This window comes from Dendrobates tinctorius, unplaced genomic scaffold (genome assembly GCF_039654945.1).
Source record: "Dendrobates tinctorius isolate UK_male_01 unplaced genomic scaffold, ASM3965494v1 ptg000032l, whole genome shotgun sequence".
In the NCBI taxonomy this organism is placed as follows: domain Eukaryota; kingdom Metazoa; phylum Chordata; class Amphibia; order Anura; family Dendrobatidae; genus Dendrobates; species Dendrobates tinctorius.
The window spans coordinates 6,356,266-6,378,592 of record NW_027361700.1 but is presented as its reverse complement, the minus strand read 5'-3'; the positions used below and the strand labels follow the sequence as shown (position 1 = coordinate 6,378,592).

At 43.1% G+C, this 22,327-nt stretch overlaps 1 protein-coding gene across 1 annotated transcript in view; it reads right to left on the bottom strand.

Annotated features, from left to right (window-relative positions):
• Positions 1-1,606: 1,606 nt before the first annotated feature.
• Positions 1,607-22,327, bottom strand: part of KCNH4 (potassium voltage-gated channel subfamily H member 4) — a 54,410-nt gene continuing 33,689 nt past the window's right edge. Inside the window, exons 6-11 of the mRNA XM_073572276.1 lie at positions 18,208-18,362; positions 17,270-17,477; positions 16,878-17,072; positions 16,016-16,215; positions 15,476-15,725; positions 1,607-1,836 (exon numbers count right to left, since the gene is read on the bottom strand). Of these exons, the coding sequence (XP_073428377.1) occupies positions 1,607-1,836; positions 15,476-15,725; positions 16,016-16,215; positions 16,878-17,072; positions 17,270-17,477; positions 18,208-18,362 (1,238 nt within the window). The remainder of the gene's footprint in view (positions 1,837-15,475; positions 15,726-16,015; positions 16,216-16,877; positions 17,073-17,269; positions 17,478-18,207; positions 18,363-22,327) is intronic.

Genomic DNA, 22,327 nt, shown 5'->3' with positions numbered 1-22,327 from the left:
ATCTGAATTGTACTATAAGATAAAGTTGTTAATGATGTGTGTTTTTTGACAGTAGGGAAAGTGAGGTTTAATGGGCCTAGCCCAGAGTAGGAGAGGTCAAGCTCAAGGGAGTGAGACAGTTTCCAGTAAGAATCCCAGAGACAGAGATAGCAAGATACTAGCGGAAAGTGGCAGAGAAGTGACTAAAAGAATAGAGTGATTGATCGGAGACGGACCTGAGAGAGGACGCCTAGCAGTATGGCCCAGAGTTTATAACTTCGAGAGGTAATGGGCCTAAATGGGACAGAGTATATAAGACAAAGAGAGTACCCCAGGCAGGAGTTCCAGAGCATCAATGACGAGAGCATAAGTAGTGGACCTAGTGGCAATATATTTCTCTAGAAGGGAAAGAAGACTCGGAACTGAGAGTTGAGAATAGGACTCTTGCTAACTGGACTGTAGTATTCAGCAGGGCTGTGGTGAAGTAGAAAGGACCATTGAAGGTAGAGGACAAACGAGTAGAGAGGAATGAATTTAAACTGTGTGGAAAATGCTCCATATTGTAAAATGTTATGTACCTGCTATCTACTGTATATAATTCCCCCAAATTATTGTTGTCTAAAAGCTTATTTTCTCCCTCATTGAACTTTCAAACATATTGTCCTGACCAACCAAAGTCATTGGTTACATGTCTCCTGCAAGGGCGCAGCACCCCCACAGCGCAAATCCACACACCCAGCCAGGACCCCACCTTCATGTAAGGTGTCGGGGAGTAAAGGTACTGTCACACTAAGCGATATCGCTAGCAATATCGCTATAACTAGCGATATCGCTGTGTCTGATACTTATCTACAACCCGCTCCCCCGCTGCTTATCGCTGATCGCGCGAGAACGTCCAGGACCATTTCTCGTCGTCAGCTTCCTGCGGCGCTTCCTGCTGTGACGACGAGCAACGCGTGGAGCCGGGTGGGAGGACGCAGGATCGCCTGGTGTGACAGGTAAGTAGCGACCCCCGTCCCCAGCGATGTCGCTAGTGAGATCTGCCTGTGTGGCAGCTCACTAGTGACCACTTAGCGATGTACCAGCGATCCTGACCGCGTCATATCGCTGGTCGGGATCGCTGGTACATCGCTAAGTGTGACAGTACCTTTAGAGATTGATTACCTCGCCCACGGCTACCTCCCAGCGCCATGTTACACCAGAATGATCAAAGCGGCCTCCTGACTGATATTCATGCAGTGTGACTTCAAACAGAGGCTGGACAGACATCTGTCTGGGATGATATAGTGAATCCTGCTTTGAGCAGGGGGTTGGACCAGATGACCCAGGAGGTCCATTCCAACTCTACCATTATATGATTCTATGACTAGGTTCATGCAGTAAGTCTACCCCTGTATGCATTACCTGTGAGAGCCGTGGTGATCGGGCAAACCTGTAGCATCCCTAGAGTAAAAAAAATACAAAATGATAAATGATAAGTAGACCAAATCTGCTCTTTACGATGACAACATGGATAAAATGAGAAATGAAACATAAAGTCATTCCACTTCATTTCTACAACAAAGTTGGTTTAAAATAGTTGCATTGTCTGTGTTTTTACAATACAGTTGATTATAAAAAAAAATCTTCATATGTTTCTTACATCTGTTTCACTGCCTTCACGCAAGTTAAACGTCAGGTCATGATGAATGTCTGCCATGAATTTGCTAGAATACTCTGGGTACAATTCTAACACCTCCAGTAGCCCTCTAAGGCTGAGATATTGCAGATCACAGTAGGTCAGGGCTTTCACATCTGCATTTGTTTTAACCACCTGGTCCTTGTTGGAGATGTCGGCACCAATCAGATCTCCTTTCCCTAAGATATGGAGAATAAAGGGAATGCACTTTGAATGTTTCTGGCAGGGTAGCTACACATGAATTTCAAATGACATAGTAGTAAAATAGCTTTGGGAATCAGTGGCATGACAGTAGACAAAAAGTTTAGTATGTGGGAGTATTTTGTAGTATAGTATGCTATAGAACAGGGGTTCTATACTTTTCCTGAGGGGCCACATGAGAGACCGTGACTGTTATGGAAGGCCAAATCAATATGCCAAAATTCATTCTGCTCAATATCAATACGATATAGCCATTTCTGTATATCGTATGAACCACCCACAGCCCCTTATATGCGGCATGAGCCCCACACAGCCTCCCCCATATGTGGCATGAGCCCCACTGAGCCTCCTTATATACAGCATAAGCCCCACACAGCCTCCCCCATATGCGGCATGAGCCCAACACAGCCTCCCCATATGCGGCAAGAGACCCACACAGCCTCCCTATGTATACGGCATGAGCCCCACACAGCCTCCCCATATACTGCATGAGCCCCACACAGCCTCCCTATATACACTGCATGAGCCCCACACAGCCTCCCTATATACACTGTATGAGCCCCACACAGCCTTCCTATATATGCTGCATGAACCCCACACAGCCTCCCTATATACACTGCATGAGCCCCACACAGCCTCCCTATATACACTGTATGAGCCCCACACAGCCTTCCTATATATGCTGCATGAACCCCACACAGCCTCCCTATATACACTGCATGAGCCCAACACAGACTCTCTATATGCACTGCATGAGCCCCACACAGCCTCCCTATATACACTGCATGAGCCCAACACAGCCTCTCTATATGCACTGCATGAGCCCCACACAGCCTTCCTATATGCACTGCATGTGCCCCAACAAGCCTCCCTATATAAACTGTATGAGCCCCACACAGCCTCCCTATATATGCTGCATGAGCTCCACACAGCCTCCCTATATATGCTGCATGAACCCCACACAGCCTCCCTATATACAGTGGGGAAAAAAAGTATTTAGTCAGTCAGCAATAGTGCAAGTTCCACCACTTAAAAAGATGAGAGGCGTCTGTAATTTACATCATAGGTAGACCTCAACTATGGGAGACAAACTGAGAAAAAAAAATCCAGAAAATCACATTGTCTGTTTTTTTTTCATTTTATTTGCATATTATGGTGGAAAATAAGTATTTGGTCAGAAACAAAATTTCATCTCAATACTTTGTGATATATCCTTTGTTGGCAATGACAGAGGTCAAACATTTTCTGTAAGTCTTCACAAGGTTGCCACACACTGTTGTTGGTATGTTGGCCCATTCCTCCATGCAGATCTCCTCTAGAGCAGTGATGTTTTTGGCTTTTCGCTTGGCAACACGGACTTTAAACTCCCTCCAAAGGTTTTCTATAGGGTTGAGATCTGGAGACTGGCTAGGCCACTCCAGGACCTTGAAATGCTTCTTACGAAGCCACTCCTTCGTTGCCCTGGCGGTGTGCTTTGGATCATTGTCATGTTGAAAGACCCAGCCACGTTTCATCTTCAATGCCCTTGCTGATGGAAGGAGGTTTGCACTCAAAATCTCACGATACATGGCCCCATTCATTCTTTCATGTACCCGGATCAGTCGTCCTGGCCCCTTTGCAGAGAAACAGCCCCAAAGCATGATGTTTCCACCACCATGCTTTACAATAGGTATGGTGTTTGATGGATGCAACTCAGTATTCTTTTTCCTCCAAACACGACAAGTTGTGTTTCTACCAAACAGTTCCAGTTTGGTTTCATCAGACCATAGGACATTCTCCCAAAACTCCTCTGGATCATCCAAATGCTCTCTAGCAAACTTCAGACGGGCCCGGACATGTACAGGCTTAAGCAGTGGGACACGTCTGGCACTGCAGGATCTGAGTCCATGGTGGCGTAGTGTGTTACTTATGGTAGGCCTTGTTACATTGGTCCCAGCTCTCTGCAGTTCATTCACTAGGTCCCCCCGCGTGGATCTGGGATTTTTGCTCACCGTTCTTGTGATCATTCTGACCCCACGGGGTGGGATTTTGCGTAGAGCACCAGATCAAGGAAGATTATCAGTGGTCTTGTATGTCTTCCATTTTCTAATTATTGCTCCCACAGTTGATTTCTTCACTCCAAGCTGGTTGGCTATTGCAGATTCAGTCTTCCCAGCCTGGTGCAGGGCTACAATTTTGTTTCTGGTGTCCTTTGACAGCTCTTTGGTCTTCACCATAGTGGAGTTTGGAGTCAGACTGTTTGAGGGTGTGCACAGGTGTCTTTTTATACTGATAACAAGTTTAAACAGGTGCCATTACTACAGGTAATGAGTGGAGGAAAGAGGAGACTCTTAAAGAAGAAGTTACAGGTCTGTGAGAGCCATAAATCTTGATTGCTTGTTTCTGACCAAATACTTATTTTCCACCATAATATGCAAATAAAATGAAAAAAAAACAGACAATGTGATTTTCTGGATTTTTTTTTCTCAGTTTGTCTCCCATAGTTGAGGTCTACCTATGATGTAAATTACAGACGCCTCTCATCTTTTTAAGTGGTGGAACTTGCACTATTGCTGACTGACTAAATACTTTTTTTCCCCACTGTACACTGTATAAGCTCAACACAACCTCTCTATATGCACTGCATGAGCCCCACACAGCCTCCCTATATGCACTGCATGAGCCCCAACAAGCCTCCCTATATACACTGCATGTCTCCCCCATAGGCTCCCCATGTGCAGCATGTTGCCCCCCATAGCCTCCCCATGTGCCGCATGTTGCCCCCATATGCAGCACCATATGCAACATGTTGCCCCCATATGCAGCACTATGTGCAGCATTTCACCCCATGTGGAGCACCATGTCAACCCACCATGTGCAGCACCATGCCACCCCCCTATGTGCAGCACCATGCCACCCCCCTATGTGCAGCACCATGTCACCCTCCCATGTGCAGCACCATGTCACTCCCCATGTTCAGCACCATGTCACAACATGTGTGTAGCACCATGTCACCCCCACTGTGTGCAGCACCATGTCACCCCATGTGTGCAGCACCACGTCACCTCATGTGTGCAGCACCACATCACCCCATGTTTGCAGCACCACGTCACCCCATGTTTGCAGCACCATGTCACCCCATGTTTGCAGCACCATGTCACCCCATGTGTGCAGCACCATATCACACCCCCATAGCCTCCCCATGCCCACCCAAACAGCCCATACACATGAGAACAAAAAAAAACACCACATACTCACCTCGGTCCTGTTCCTCGGCACTCTGCTTCTCTCCCTGCCTCCGGTGTGTGGAGTTTCTGGAGTACACAGCTAACGCGATGAAATAACGTCATCGCGTCAGCTGTTTCACACGCTGATTGGTGGAGGAAGTGGCCAGAGGCCCCTCCTCCACCAAAAGATCCAGCGGCGCAGCGCAGAGCTGCACATGGAAACAGCAAGCCGGCGGGCACCATGCGGCCCGTGGATCTCTGATTTACAGCCCTCTGGCTGTCTCAGTCTGGCCCGCGGGCCGCACTTTGCCCAGGTCTGCTATAGAAGATTCTGAAGGGAGACTAAAGGTTTTTTATGACAAATCTGTTGGGGTGTACTCTCTTAAGCTAAGCACTATACACAGTCATGGTCGAAAGTGTTGACACCCTTGAAATTGTTACAGAAAATGAAGTATTTCTCCCAGAAAATGATTGCAATTACACAAGTTTTGTTATACACATGTTTATTTGTGAGTATTGGAACAACAACAAAAAACAGATACAAATAGACAAATTGGACATAATTTAACACAATATCCCGAAAATGGGCTAGACAAAATTGTTGGCACCCTCAGCTTAATATTTGGCTGCATAACCTTTGGAATAAATAACTGCAATCAATCGCTTCCTACAAGTATCAACAAGCTTCTTTTACACCTCTCTGCTTCAGGTTACTTATATTAAAGGGAGCTTTCTCTCAACAACAATTTTGAGATCTCTCCACAGGTGTTCAATGGGATTTAGATCTGGTGTAACAGGCCATAGTATACCTCAAGTCTTGACTATACTTGGGGTTAAAGTTGCCTAGGCTTCATTATACCTTGGGTATATTATGGCCTAGGTAATTTCATACCTCCTTATGCAAGATTATACTACAAGCATTGAATGATATACACAAGAATTAGAATCATAGAATGTTAGAATTGGAAGGGACCTCAAGGATCATCATGTATGTCCAATCCTCGCTCAGTGCAGCACAGGGTTCACTAAACCATCTCAGACAGACGTCTGTCCAACCCCTGTTTGAAGACTTCCATTGAAGGAGAACTCACCACCTCTCGTGGCAGCCTGTTCCACTCATTGATCACCTTCCCTGTCAAAAAGTATTTTCTAATATTAAATCTGTATCATCTCCAGTTCAGTTTCATTCCATTGCTTCACGTGTTTCCATGTATTAAATGAGAATATGGATGATCTCTCTTCACTGTGACAGCCCTTCAGATATTTGTAGACAGCTATTCAGTCTCCTCTTGCCTTCTTTTTCCCAAGCTAAACATTACCAGATACTTTAACCATTCCTCAAAGGAAATACTTTGCAGTCCGCTCATCATCCTTGTAGCTCCTCTCTGAACTTTCTCTAGTTTTTAAAAATGTTGTGCCCAGAACTGGACACAGTATTCTAGATGAGGCCTGACCAAGGAGGAGTAGAAGGGGATAATTACTTCACGTGATCTAGAATCTATGCTTCTCTTAATACATCCTAGAACTGTGTTTACCTTTTTTGCTGCTGCATTACTCTGATGACTCACGTGCAGTCTGTGATCTATTAGTATACCCAAATCTTTTTCACACATGCTGATGCTTAGTTCTACTCCTGTAGATGCAATTTTCATTTTTCTTGCTCAGGTGTAGAATATTGTATTTCTCCCTGTTAAATACCCTTCTATTTGTCGCTTCATATTGCTCAAGCTTATCTAGATTATTCTGAATCGTTTCCCTGTCTTCTACAGTGTTAACTTTGCATCGTCTACAAATTTGATTAGTTTACCTTCAGTTCCCTTATCTAGATAATTTATGAAAATGTTGAACAACACTGGGGCCAGGACTGAGCCTTGTGGTACCCCACTTGAAACACTCTTCCAATTGGATATGCAACCATTTATTACCACTCTTTGAGTATGATCACAGAGCCAGTTATGAATCCACCTAACCGTAGCCTTGTCAATCCCATACTTTGTCATTTCTTCTATAAGGATAGTATGAGATATACTATATCTACCACATTTTCCTGATCCACCCACTCAGTGATTCCATCATAGAAGGAAATTTAATTAGTCTGGCATGACTTGTTTGCTACAAACCCATGCTGGCTCTGGTTATTTACTGTATTTTTATCCAAATACTTACATACATGTTGTTAAATAATGTGTTTGAAAATCATTCCTGGTATAGAAGTAAGGCTCACTGGCCTATAATTTCCTGGATCCATCTTCTTTCCTTTTTTGAAGATAGGGACAACATTTGCCCTTCTCCAATCTTCTGGGACTTCTCCTTTTCTCTAGGATTTTTCAAAGATTCTGGCTAGTGGTTCTGCAATTTCCTCTGCTATCTCTTTCAGTACCCTAGGATGTAATTCATCTGGACCAGGAGATTTAAATTAATTTAAATTAGCTAAGTGTTCCCTCACATCTCTCTTTTTATTGATACTGTGAAATTTTTTATCCCTTCAATGGCACCATGAAGATCAGTTGATGTAACAATTGGTTTCCTAGAGAACACAGATGCAAAATAGAAATTTAAGAATGACTAAGTTTTTCAACATTCAAGTTTTGTGAGAAGATAGGTAACTTAAGTCCTAAAGTTCTAAACACATAGAATTTTATTAATTGAAGCAAAAAAAATCAATCAGTAAAAATATGAGACTTCGGCTGGAGTCACACACAACCAATAAAAAATCGGTCCCATTTTAACGGTCCGAAATCGCACAAAGGTATCTTAACCAGTGATCCGTTTTTGATGCGATTTTTCTTCATTGATGCGATTTTAATCGCATGTAAGGATCCTTTTGACATCCGTCTGGCGAGATTTTCTCGCTGGATAGCAAAATGGACATATAATGGAGCCCAATGACAGGTTTCCCCACACAAACGAATTAATAGATCTAGACACATATATATATATATATATTTTATACATGTCATAGAGACACATTTATACATATATTTGACATTCATACAGTTCATCATAGCAGAATAGCCGCAGAAACATTCGCCGGCTTTTGTATAATTATGCTCCTGCCCTACATGAAATGACACATGGTTTACATATAGCTAACCATTTCATTTCATGTTTTTTTTGTAATGTCTATCACTATTAATTAGATGAGTGTTTGTGGGTAAAATTATGGAGTTGTACGGGTTAATTTAAGGGGTTAATTCGTTGTATTAAATTACGAGGACTCCCTGCAGCCTCAGTGACGTCAGCAGGAGTCCCTGCAATTTAATACAACGAATTAACCCCTTAAATTAACCCCTACAACTCCATAATTTTACCCACAAACACTCATCTAATTAATAGTGATAGACATTACAAAAAAAACATGAAGTGAAATGGTTAACTATATGTAAACCATGTGTTATTTCAAGTCGGGCAGGAGCATAATTATACAAAAGCCGGCAAATGTTTCTGCGGCTAATTCTGCTATGATGAACTGTATGAATGTCAAATATATGTATAAATGTGTCTCTATGACATGTATAAAATATATATACACTCACTGGCCACTTTATTAGGTACACCATGCTAGTAACGGGTTGGACCCCCTTTTGCCTTCAGAACTGCCTCAATTCTTCGTGGCAGAGATTCAACAAGGTGCTGGAAGCATTCCTCAGAGATTTTGGACCATATTGACATGATGGCATCACACAGTTGGCGCAGATTTGTCGGCTGCACATCCCTGATGCGAATCTCCCGTTCCACCACATCCCAAAGATGCTCTATTGGATTGAGATCTGGTGACTGAGGAGGCCATTTGAGTACAGTAAACTCATTGTCATGTTCAAGAAACCAATCTGAGATGATTCGAGCTTTATGACATGGTGCATTATCCTGCTGAAAGTAGCCATCAGATGTTGGGTACATTGTGGTCATAAAGGGATGGACATGGTCAGCAACAATACTCAGGTAGGCTGTGGCGTTGCAACGATGCTCAATTGGCACCAAGGGGCCCAAAGAGTGCCCAGAAAAAATTCCCCACACCATGACACCACCACCACCAGCCTGAACCGTTGATACAAGGCAGGATGGATCCATGCTTTCATGTTGTTTACGCCAAATTCTGACCCTACCATCCGAATGTCGCAGCAGAAATCGAGACTCATCAGACCAGGCAACGTTTTTCCAATCTTCTACTGTCCAATTTCGATGAGCTTGTGCAAATTGTAGCCTCAGTTTCCTGTTCTTAGCTGAGAGGAGTGGTACCCAGTGTGGTCTTCTGCTGCTGTAGCCCATCTGCCTCAAAGTTCGACGCACTGTGCGTTCAGAGATGCTCTTCTGCCTACCTTGGTTGTAACGGGTGGCAATTTGAGTCACTGTTGCCTTTCTATCAGCTCGAACCAGTCTGCCCATTCTCCTCTGACCTCTGGCATCAACATGGCATTTCCGGCCACAGAACTGCCGCTCACTGGATTTTTTTTCTTTTTCGGACCATTCTCTGTAAACCCTAGAGATGGTTGTGCGTGAAAATCCCAGTAGATCAGCAGTTTCTGAAATACTCAGACCAGCCCTTCTGGCACCAACAATCTTGCCACGTTCAAAGGCACTCAAATCACCTTTCTTCCCCATACTGATGCTCGGTTTGAACTGCAGGAGATTGTCTTGACCATGTCTACATGCCTAAATGCACTGAGTTGCCGCCATGTGATTGGCTGATTAGAAATTAAGTCTTAACACACAGTTGGACAGGTGTACCTAATAAAGTGGCCAGTGAGTGTATATATATTGTGTCGAGATATATTCATCTTTCTTTATTTAACCGGTCTCTGTGATTTTACTGTATTGGAATAAAGAATTGCCGGCTTTTGCTAAAGGACACCGGGTGCGATTTAATCGCAACTCACACATCGGTCCGTTTTTAGTCCCATTTTTTCTCGCCCCCATAGACTTGTATTGTCGAATCCGATCCGAAAATCGGTGACAATCGCAGCATGCTGCGATTGTCTCGGTCAGAGGATCGGATGCGATAAAAAATCGCATGATGGGAGCTGTCCCATAGAAAAACATGGGTTCGAATGCAATGCGATTTTTTATCTCATTGCATTCGTCCGTTTTATTCGCCAGTGTGACCCCGGCCTTCCACAAAGAAAAGTATCCTACCACACTTTTCTGTAGTTACACATTAAAAGCAGCTGTGCGTCTGAGTATGATTTAATGATACCTACACACTTTTCAACAAATCATAGAAAGGGTGAGAAAACCAGTGAAGTGATATGATCAAGTTATGTCTGCATTCTAAGGTTTTAGATTAGTGCTTTTTATTTAATATACAAACACTACTGAGAAGTGTGCTAGTCATCTTTTATGGAAATATAAAGGTTGAAGTTCTTTGTGGAACTCTAACATCTAAGGCTACTTTCACACTAGCGTTTTTTTTGCGCTGCGCGCGCCGTCCAAACGCATGAAAAAGACACATCATTGGGTTTTGCATGCGTTTGCTTATTTTATGTGCATGCATTTTAACCAGTTTGTAGCCATATTGACTCTTAAAGCGCATGCGATTTTAAATGCTGACGTGCGCATGTCTATGCGCACGTCTGCGTTCCCATAGGCTGTAATGTGTTATTTTGTCGCATTCCGTGCGCACGTGTTTTTTTGAGACAGGTCGGACGGACCAAAAATGCAACAGGTTGCGTCCGGTGCGCATGGGGCGCACACCACAAAAAAACGCATGCACACGAAAACGCATACGAACGGGTGCAAACGCTAGACCATGCGCCCCCATGTTAAAGATAGGGGATCAGGACGCATGCGCATGTACACGCACGATGCGCTGCGTTAAAAAACGTTAGTGTGAAACCAGCCTAAGTCATTATGTCACAGGTTTGCCGTGACAGAGAAGAGACAGAAGACCGCGGTGTCTGATTTCACGAACTCCTGCACTGATTAGAAGCACTTCACCATCATATTAAACAGTACAGGTTTTTGCTAGGAATTGAGGGGTTAATCTGTTCATCTTAGAACTCCTGGAGCTTTCCTGCTTTCATAGTCTCAGCTATTCAGTGTTGGCCATTCCCCTCTGCTATACTTACTCGCTCTGGCAATAAGGGATTGCCAGGGTTAGTTTCAGATTATCTGGTTCTGGAGTTAGTTGTTTGAGGAGGCTTTTGGAGTGCTGTTCAGAAGACTGTTGCTTGGTGATTTGTCTGTGTGCATACCCTCATCCTCTTCTATTTGGTTTTTCCTTCCTGTACTTCCCGCTGTTGTTTCTGAGTGCATATTTGTATGATTGGTATTTCCATTTATCCCTGTACGTCTTCCCTTGATAGTCTGGTTTGTGTATTCTTAAACTCTAATACTCCCCACTTCCCTTGGTGGGGGAGGGGACAGATAAGGGCTGATTTAGGAGCTCAGCAAGGCACGTGACACCAGCATCTTTACCATCAGAAGTAATCCGGGAAGCCATTATAGCTAGGGCACCCCTAGCTTTATTGTTAGGGAAGGTACCGCTAGCCCTGGGATATTCTACAATAGTGCCATGACACATTACAATAAGCATCACACATCTCAGATGTTAGGCTTCCACAGAGTTAAAAAATGATTAGCACACTTCTCAGTAGTGTTTACACAATAAATTAAGATCACTTACCTGTATGGATAATAGTATAATCTCAGATGTAATGACTGTTGTCTATTACCAGTCACATTGTTTTGTAAGATCATGTTTTGTAAGATCAATCTTCACCATGTGATTAACAACACAAATACCTTCCCAATACGTGTAAGTCAGTTTTAAGTTATTAAAAAATGGAATCTAAAATCTGTCTCATTTACAAGGGCTCCTAAAATAGAGGGGTACATTGTAGCCTGGAGTAGAATAGTTTGGCCTAGGCTATTTTACACCCCAGGGTATAGTTTGGCCTAGGAATGTTTATCTCCCAGGGTATACTCTGGCCTGAGCCAAACTATACCCAGGTTTAATCTGGACAGAGGATAATTTGGCCTGTTACACCGGACTCATTGCTGGCCACTTCAGAAGTATCCAGCACTTTATTTCCATCTATTTATGGGTACTTCTACTCAACTTTTTCTGACACTGGGCAACACTTTGGTAATCTTCAGATCTCTTGATATATTGCACACAGTAAAGGCATCCAGTTCCATAGGTAGAAAAACAACCCCAAAAAATATTTTAACCTCCATGATATTTCACTGTTGGTACTGTGTTCTTTTCTTTGTAGGACTCATTCCATTTTCGGTACATATAGATTTCTGGTTAAAGCACATCATTCTACTATCTTGGTCTAATCTGTAGATAAGACGCTTTCATAAGAAGACAGGAGGATTTGGGCTTACTCACGTACATTTTGGCAAACTGCAGCCTAGCTTTTTTATGTCTCTGTGTCAGCAGTGGGGTCTTCCTGGGTCTTCTGTGATAGAGTTTCATTTTATTCAAATGTTGACAGATAGTTTGCACTGACACTGATGCACAGTGAGCCTGCAGGACAGCTTGAATTTCTTTGGAACTTAATTGTGGCTGCTTATCCACCATCCAGACTATCCTGTGTTGCTACCTTTCATCAATTTTCCTCTGCCATCCACGTCCAGGGAGATTAGATACAGTGCCATAGGTAAACTTCTTGATTATGTTGCGTACTGTGGACAAAGAATCATCAAGATCTTTTGAGATGGACTTATAATCTTGAGATTGTTCATATTTTTCGAAAATGTTGGATCTCAAGTCCTCAGACATTACTCTTCTCCTTTTTATTTTCTCCATGCTTAGTGTGGCACACACAGACATGCAATGAAAAGATTGAGTCAACTTCTCCCTTTTTTTGTCAAGTTTCATGTGTGATTTCCATATTGCCCACACCTCTTACTTGCCACAGGAAAATCTGAAAGAGCATCACACTCTTGAAACAAAGTTGTTTACTCACAATTTTGAAAAGGTGGCAACAATTTTGTCTGGCCCATTTTTGGGGTTTTGTGTGAAATTACCGTATATAGTCGAGTATAAGCTGACCCGAGTATAAGCCGAGGCCCCTAATTTTGCCACAAAAAACTGGGAAAACTTATTGACTAGTATAAGCCTAGGGTGGGAAATGCAGCAGCTACTGGTAAATTTAAAAAATAAAAATAGATACCAATAAAAGTGAAATTAATTGAGACATCAGTAGGATAAATGTTTTTGAATATCCACATTGAATCAGGAGCCCCATATAATGCTCCATACAGTTCATGATGGGCCACATAAGATGCTGCATAGAAAATATGCCCCATATAATGCTCCATAAAGTTCATGATGGGTCTCATAAGATGCTCCATACAAAAATATGTCCCATATAATGCTGTGCAAAGGTTAATGGCCCCATAAGATGCTCCATGTTAAAATATGCCCCATATAATGCTGCATGAAAGGTTAATGATTGCCCCACAAGATGTCCATAGCATAATATGCCCCTTATGGGCCCCATCAAATGCTCCATAGAATAATATGCCCCATATGCTGCTCCATAAAGGTTGGTGGCCCCATAATATGCCCCATAAAATGCTGCATAAAGGTTGATGGCCTCATAAGATGCTCTATAGAATAATATGCCCCATATGCTGCTCCATAGAGGTTGATGGCCCCATAAGATGCTCCATAGATATATATGTCCCATATGCTGCTCCATAAAGGTTGATGGCCCCATAATATGCCCCATAAAATGCTGTATAAAGGTTGATGGCCCCATGAGATGCTCCATAGCTCTATATTCCCCATATAATGCTGCAGCTGCCATTAAAAAAATGACATACTCACCTCATGTCACTGGGGGCCAGGTGCCAGTGCTCTGAGCAGGCAGGGACACCAACGCGCTATGGGGGCCAGGTGCCCATGTCACTGCTGGCTCAGGGCCCTGGCACCTGCGATATTCACCTGTCCCTGTTCCACTGCCACACGCCGCTCTGTCTTCTGGGTCTCTGGAGTGACTGTTCAGGCAGAGGGTGTGCACTATCCACGTCATCACGCCCTCTGACCTGAATGTCACAGCCAGAGGACGCAGAAGACAGAGCTGCACATGGCGGTGGATGGGGACAGATGAATATCACATGGCTCCCCCGTCCTCCCCGTCATACTCATACTCACCCTCTCCTGGCACGGTCTCTGCACTTCTTGCTTCTCTGATGGTCTCCGGTGCTGGCAGCTCCTTCCTGTGTTCTGCGGTCATGTGGTACCGCTCATTAAGGTAATGAATATGCGCTCCATGCCTATGGGAGTGGAGTTGTGTGCATATTCATTACTCTAATGAGCGGTACCACGTGACGGCTGAACACAGGAAGAGCTGCGGCGCCGGAGACCATCTGAGAAGCCAGGAGGTGCAGAGACCGCGCCAGGAGGGGGTGAGTATGCCGCCGGCTCCAGCGCTCCCCTCCCCCCGCCTACCCCCTGGGACAATCACTCGAGTATAAGCCGAGAGGGGCACTTTCGGCCTAAACAAATTGGTTGAAAATCTCGGCTTATACTCGAGTATATACGGTATGTCCAATTTGCCTTTTTTTCTCGTTTTTTTTGTGCTGTTCATTACAGACAAAGGAAATAAGCATGTGTACAACAAAACATGTGTAATTGCAATAATTTTCTGGAAGAAATACTTCATTTTTTTTAAATAAAAATCATTATATGAAAAAAATGTAAAAATAAAAAAGTAACAAAACTTGATTTAAACAATAGGTAATTTTCTTATGACAACTTCCCCTTAAAAGTGCAATTATTCTCGGCACTCTGGTAGGATGTGTTGTGCACAATTGGTAGGAGGTTAGGCCAATTAGCAATTCTTTAAACAACTACGACACTTAATTAGACTCAAAGTTTATTTAGAAGATTCTTTCGAGTAGAAGAAAGAGAAAAAAAAAATAATTATCCAATATTTATAGAACCAATACTGATCCAACAGTGATAAGAGTAAAGTAGTTTCAGATATTTTCAAAGCCAGTGATTTCAGTCCAACCTGGACCGCAATCACGGCAGGAATGAGGAATGAAAAAAGCCAATAAACATGGCCATCAGCCAATAAATACAGCACAAAATCGGCCCGCAAAAATACTGTAAGTGTAAAACCACCCTAATTGTCTCCTTTTTATTCTTCTTTTAGAATACTGCCATGATCAAGGCCCAGGATGGACCAAAATGAGGGGCACTGAATGTGTCTTCTGCTGCTTTAGTCTCATCATTGTTGGATATAGGTTCTATGGATGTCAGATCATTATTTCTTCTTCTCCTTCTACTATTTGACAGTATCTTCTAAATAAAATTGAATCCATTTAATTGTATTTGGTGTTTAAATAATTCCATTTCTCTCTTTGCTATTAAAATAGATAACAAGTCTGGTGCCCTTTAAACTTTTAGTTGTACAGGTGTGATAGTACAAGAATTAATACAAGTAGTACTCACCAAGAATAGCCAGCACCATATTGTCCTTCAAGACTTCCAGAGATCCTGAGCATACAAAATAATTGGCTTGCAGAGCATCTCCTTGTCGTAGAAGGTACTCCCCAGGGGCACAGAAAGAAGTTTTGATGTGCAGGGATAGGGCGCGCAGACATCCTCGGCTGGCAGTCTCAAAAACTGGTAACTGCAAAATGTCCTTATTGAGGTGCATCGCTATATCAGCACGTAACTCATCTGGAAAATCTTTAAGCAGCTGTAAAAAAATAAAAGGCATCAAATGCTAGAGACAAAAAAAAGACTTATCACTCAGTGTGAGGCTCACAGTGGAAGCAGCCCATACAAGAGAATCTATCAATGAAATGGAGTCTACATGTGCTACAGGTCTCATTGGACATAATTTGGATTGCTGGACAAAAGTCACTCTCATCATTACATCACAACCAGCCATATTGAGTTTTCAATGGATTTTCATGAAGATTACAGTTTTATACTTTTTTTGTAAAGGTAAAATCAAATCATTAGCGGCCATAATTTGTTCCCTACCTCATTGGCATCAATGCCATTGTTGACGGACCAGGTTGTCTGGAAGTACTCCAACATGCGCTGTTTAAGCTGCTGTGGCAGGCGGTGGACACGGATGAAATCCTTGAGGTCCTTCATACGTGTATGGTATAATGAGCGACGAGAGTACATACGTTGGATAATTGCCGTCACATTACCGAAAACCACAGCATGCATTAGAGCTGCGAGGAATAAAACAACACCACTGGTGATTACAGTGTAGCTTACTCCCGTATTTATTTTACTCTCTTACATAGCAACATTAATTCCACAGCGTTTTTCAGACATCAGCAATATTGTCCCCATTGGGGCTCACAATCTAAATTCCCTATCAGTATGTCTTTGGAATGTGGGAGGAAACCTACGCAAACACAGGGAGAACATACAAACTCCTTGCAGATGTTGTCCTTGGTGGGATTTGAACCCATGACCCCAGCGTTGCAAGGCAACATTACTGAGCCATCGTATACAGTAGATGACCCCCAGAGTATTGTATATCTGGGCAAAGTGCAGCCCATGGGCCACATCTGGCTCTCTGGCTGCTTCTGTCTGCGGACCTACAGGCCACAACATGTAACCGTCCACTCTTGGTGGGATGTAAACCCAGGAAAACATTTCTGCAAAGAAACAGAGCTAACCACTGAGACACTGCAATGTCCAATATCTCCCAACAGATGATGATAGTGTATAACTTTCATCCTTAGAAGACACTGCAGAGTAGGACAAGTAGGTCATTATTGTCCATAAACTGGACACTAGAGTGCAAATTCTGGAAAGATCATGCTATACATGACTGGTTTCACAAGAATTTATAAAGGCTTAGCAAAATCACATCCACACTCACCTCCTATCAACATCGTGCAGATGGAGAAGATCTTCTCAGCGTCGGTATTAGCGCAAACATTGCCAAAACCCACACTGGTCAAGCTGCTGAGTGTAAAGTAGAGGGATGCTATATAAGCACTACGAACAGAGGGTCCCCCAATTGAATTATTTATGTAGGGTACTTCAAGCCGCTTGCCCAATTCATGGAGCCATCCTGCATGTGAACACATCTGTATTCAATACTTTATGCATTTCCATACACAATGTAGTTTGGCATGCCCAGTACATGAATCTATATAACTCTACCAAGGATAATGACAGATAATGACAAAATATCTACTGTACATGTCATAGGAAGAAAAGGAACCACCATTTATAATGGGAATTCACCGTAGTAGTGGTTATTCTTACCAATGTCCCAAGTGACAGGGTCATTGCTCTCCATTTCTTTGCGGCCAATCACGTACCAAACACAGGCCATCCAGTGAGCCAGCAGTGCAAACATAGACATAAGAAGAGTCAACACCATTGCACTGTACTGAGAATATCGATCCAGCTTCTGCAGCAACCTCAGGAGTCTCAGCAACCGGATGGTTTTCAGAAGATGGACCAGAGATGTCTTACAATTTATAAAAAGGAGAAAGGTATCAGACACAGGTCTGTTAATATCTCAGCGTTACATGTCTGATTTTATTTATTGATATATAAATACCAAAATGATGAACATTATCACCTGTTTGGTACAATTGGTTACTCATACACCTGGCTATATTCCTACAAAATCCCCCAAGTCCTTTACTTTGTACAATGTACCTAGACTGTTGCTATTTTGAAGGTTTTGGAGCAGAAACTATCCAAATTTTCTTCAAAAAGTTGGAGTTTCTTTTCAATTTCAGCCTCAAAAACTCAGCAAAAAGACTCAGACCCCGATTCATAAAGACCAGCATTTTTCACACTTGTTGAAAGAGCCCCAACACCTGTGCACTGCAATACGCCTGCGCAGGAGCATGATGCCTGTGTGGATGATGCAGAGATGCATCATCCACACAAAGCAAGAAGGAGGTGGGCATCACAAGAAGATGGGAGGTGCCAGACCAGGACCAGCGACAACCCTCGGACCGGACCACCCCGCAGGTGAGTATAATAAAAGTTATTTTTCTTCTCTTACAGGTTGGGTTGGGGGCAGATATATAACATTATAGAATGCTGTATATCAGTCCTGAAAGGTGATGGCCGCATCTCTTATCAGCCAAAACTGGTGAAAGGTTACCTTTAAGATTTTAGCTACCTCCAAGACATCTGCATGAAATACATTAATCAATTAATGAAGAGACATTTTTTCTTACCACTGTGACATTGAATGCATAGAGAAGATCAAAGGGCAAAGCAGCAATGAGATCCACAAAGAACCATGTGGCAAGGTAGTGGATACAGATTGAACGCGGCTCATACACAACTTGTCCAGAGTGACTGACGTAAGTTGTCCGGAAATTTAAAATGATATCTGGGAGAGAAGGATTGAACAGAACAGTTTGGACCAAATGTTTTTTCACTCATTAATATCTTGCACATAACATAATTATGCATTAGACACTATGTGGTGGAATCTAGCATCATAAATCATATTGAAGCGGCTTTTGCTGAGGGGATGTTGGGGTTCCCTGTCACATCATGTCTCCTTCATGACGAGTTAGACATACAGTGGGGAAAAAAAGTATTTAGTCAGTCAGCAATAGTGCAAGTTCCACCACTTAAAAAGATGAGAGGCGTCTGTAATTTACATCATAGGTAGACCTCAACTATGGGAGACAAACTGAGAAAAAAAAATCCAGAAAATCACATTGTCTGGTTTTTTTTCATTTTATTTGCATATTATGGTGGAAAATAAGTATTTGGTCAGAAACAAGCAATCAAGATTTCTGGCTCTCACAGACCTGTAACTTCTTCTTTAAGAGTCTCCTCTTTCCTCCACTCATTACCTGTAGTAATGGCACCTGTTTAAACTTGTTATCAGTATAAAAAGACACCTGTGCACACCCTCAAACAGTCTGATTCCAAACTCCACTATGGTGAAGACCAAAGAGCTGTCAAAGGACACCAGAAACAAAATTGTAGCCCTGCACCAGGCTGGGAAGACTGAATCTGCAATAGCCAACCAGCTTGGAGTGAAGAAATCAACTGTGGGAGCAATAATTAGAAAATGGAAGACATACAAGACCACAGATAATCTCCCTCGATCTGGTGCTCCACGCAAAATCCCACCCCGTGGGGTCAGAATGATCACAAGAACGGTGAGCAAAAATCCCAGAACCACGCGGGGGGACCTAGTGAATGAACTGCAGAGAGCTGGGACCAATGTAACAAGGCCTACCATAAGTAACACACTACGCCACCATGGACTCAGATCCTGCAGTGCCAGACGTGTCCCACTGCTTAAGCCTGTACATGTCCGGGCCCATCTGAAGTTTGCTAGAGAGCATTTGGATGATCTAGAGGAGTTTTGGGAGAATGTCCTATGGTCTGATGAAACCAAACTGGAACTGTTTGGTAGAAACATAACTTGTCGTGTTTGGAGGAAAAAGAATACTGAGTTGCATCCATCAAACACCATACCTACTGTAAAGCATGGTGGTGGAAACATCATGCTTTGGGGCTGTTTCTCTGCAAAGGGGCCAGGACGACTGATCCGGGTACATGAAAGAATGAATGGGGCCATGTATTGTGAGATTTTGAGTGCAAACCTCCTTCCATCAGCAAGGGCATTGAAGATGAAACGTGGCTGGGTCTTTCAACATGACAATGATCCAAAGCACACCGCCAGGGCAACGAAGGAGTGGCTTCGTAAGAAGCATTTCAAGGTCCTGGAGTGGCCTAGCCAGTCTCCAGATCTCAACCCTATAGAAAACCTTTGGAGGGAGTTGAAAGTCCGTGTTGCCGAGCGAAAAGCCAAAAACATCACTGCTCTAGAGGAGATCTGCATGGAGGAATGGGCCAACATACCAACAACAGTGTGTGGCAACCTTGTGAAGACTTACAGAAAACGTTTGACCTCTGTCATTGCCAACAAAGGATATATCACAAAGTATTGAGATGAAATTTTGTTTCTGACCAAATACTTATTTTCCACCATAATATGCATATAAAATGAAAAAAAAAACAGACAATGTGATTTTCTGGATTTTTTTTCTCAGTTTGTCTCCCATAGTTGAGGTCTACCTATGATGTAAATTACAGATTACTCTCATCTTTTTAAGTGGTGGAACTTGCACTGTTGCTGACTGACTAAATACTTTTTTTCCCCACTGTAGCTCTCAAGCCTCCTGGATTCAGCGGGACTGTCCCGTCACGTCAGTATCAGAAGTCCCGCCCTCTGATACTCACCTCTCTCTGAGCGCTTCATCACTCTGTAGCTCCTCCTCCTTTGGGTGCAGGGCTGCTTCTCTCTGCCCAGTGAATAAACTAAATTATTTATTCACTGCTTCTTCTCCTGTGATCAGGTCTCACCAAGACGTGAACTCACACGTTCAAGCTGCAGCTCTACCAATGAGCCACAGCGTATAACGATGTAGACAGGAGAATTTGGTAATCTTCACCTCTATTGCAGGCAGTAAACCCATGAGCAGATTATACATGTCCATGGAGATGCATTGCATATATGACAATGTATTTCTATGGTCCATGTAAACTGAGGTGAAGAAAAAGATTTTTTTTGTTTGCATAAAAGTAGTAAAAATATTAAGCAGCAATCACAAAAATGTCATTTTCTCCATTTTTATGCCCAGGTCTTGAACCCACAAAATCAACATTACAGGTAGGAGCCTAAGCTACTAAACAACAAGCTCTGATGATGTAATAGGGAGAATTTTGTGAACTTGATCTGTACTGCAGGCTCTAACTCCACATAGCCAAATTTTACTGAGATATAAAGATACATTGTGCACAGCAGTGGATTTCTATGTATTTTTATTCTGCGTAAAGGGAGAATAGAGAGATTTTTTTCATCCTATAAAACTACTAAAAATGATAATTAACAAACACTTGAAAATGAAAACAATATTGTCAGTTTTAGTAGTTTTTAAAAATAATAAACATAGCAAATCAGCAAATAACACATTCATATTTTGTAACCCTGTCATTGTAACGACCCGCACAACACAGCGATAAGATTTCTTATGGGAATTGGCTAATGACGTGAGAAAATGGCATGATTTATATTTTTCCATTAAACCCATAAAAAATTTAATAAACCTGTAGTGAAAAAATGCACCATAATTGCAGAGTTCAGCAGCGTCTTTAGATGCACCAAGGGCAGAGAATTCATGGAATCACATTTGCTTAACAATGTAGACCTTGTTCACATGTGGCATAAAAGTGTGTTTTCTGCTGCTTTTTTGTATAGAAATTCTGCTGCTGTGTTTAACTGACCAAGCATTGTGGATGTGATTTCATGAGAACTGCGCCCCCTGTGGTCTAAAGATGCTGCTGAACTGTGCGGTTCTGTTGCTTTTTGTTCTCTCTTGTCTTTGTAAGGGGGTAAAGTACAGGAAGAGCCGAGGGAGAGTTGCCTCCTCGGCTCCATGCCCGGATCCATTGAGCAGGGCAGCAGGTTCCCCGGGGGACACAAAAGAAGCCTGTTCAGCAGCCAGGAACAGGAAGGGAGGAGAGCTGAGAGCGGGAAAACAGTGCGTGTTTTCCTCAGAGGGGCACAGACATCAGACAGGGGAGGACGCTGACACAGACCGGAAGAGGGAGAGCTCTCCAGTACAACCGCCAGATTCAGAGAGACCTCGGACAAAGACTGCAGACCGTGAGTACGTGAAGCTGGCTACTGCAGTGTCAGGAAGGTTGCGCACTCACCCCTGTGATAAGACGCTTCCCTGCAGAGAGACTGTGTTCTGTGTTAAGACGCTTCCCTGCAAAGAGACTGTGTTCTGTGACAAGATGCTTCCCTGCAAAGAGACTGCGCTCTGTGCTAAGACTTTTTCCTGCAAAGAGCCTGTGTTCTGTGCTGAGACTTTTCCTTGTAAAGAGACTGCGCCCAGTGACAGAGCTGTGACCTGTGACCTTCCGGTGACCTTTGGGTTAATGCAGAGCCCCTGATTATGGTGGTAAAGCACCGCTGCGGAGTTGGAAAGAAGGACCAGGAACATAGGGGATATCGTGTGTCTCATTCCCCTCTGGCTCCTGCAGTAACGCCTCATACCCAGGCAGAAGTTGTTAAAGGCCCAGGATACAGAGTAGACTACAAGCGCTGCTGGTGATTCGGCGCCAATGTTGGAGAAGAGTGACCCCTTCAATGAAGACCCCTGCAGACTGATAAGTTCCTCCATAGGAAAATTACCCTTATTACTGTTCAATACTGTTCATGCTTTTTGGCTGTTTGCTTAACTCGTTTTCATTATATTCATATTTACGCTTTAATTCTTCCAGTGTTTTACCCTGTAAATAAACCTCCCTTTAACTGTTGGT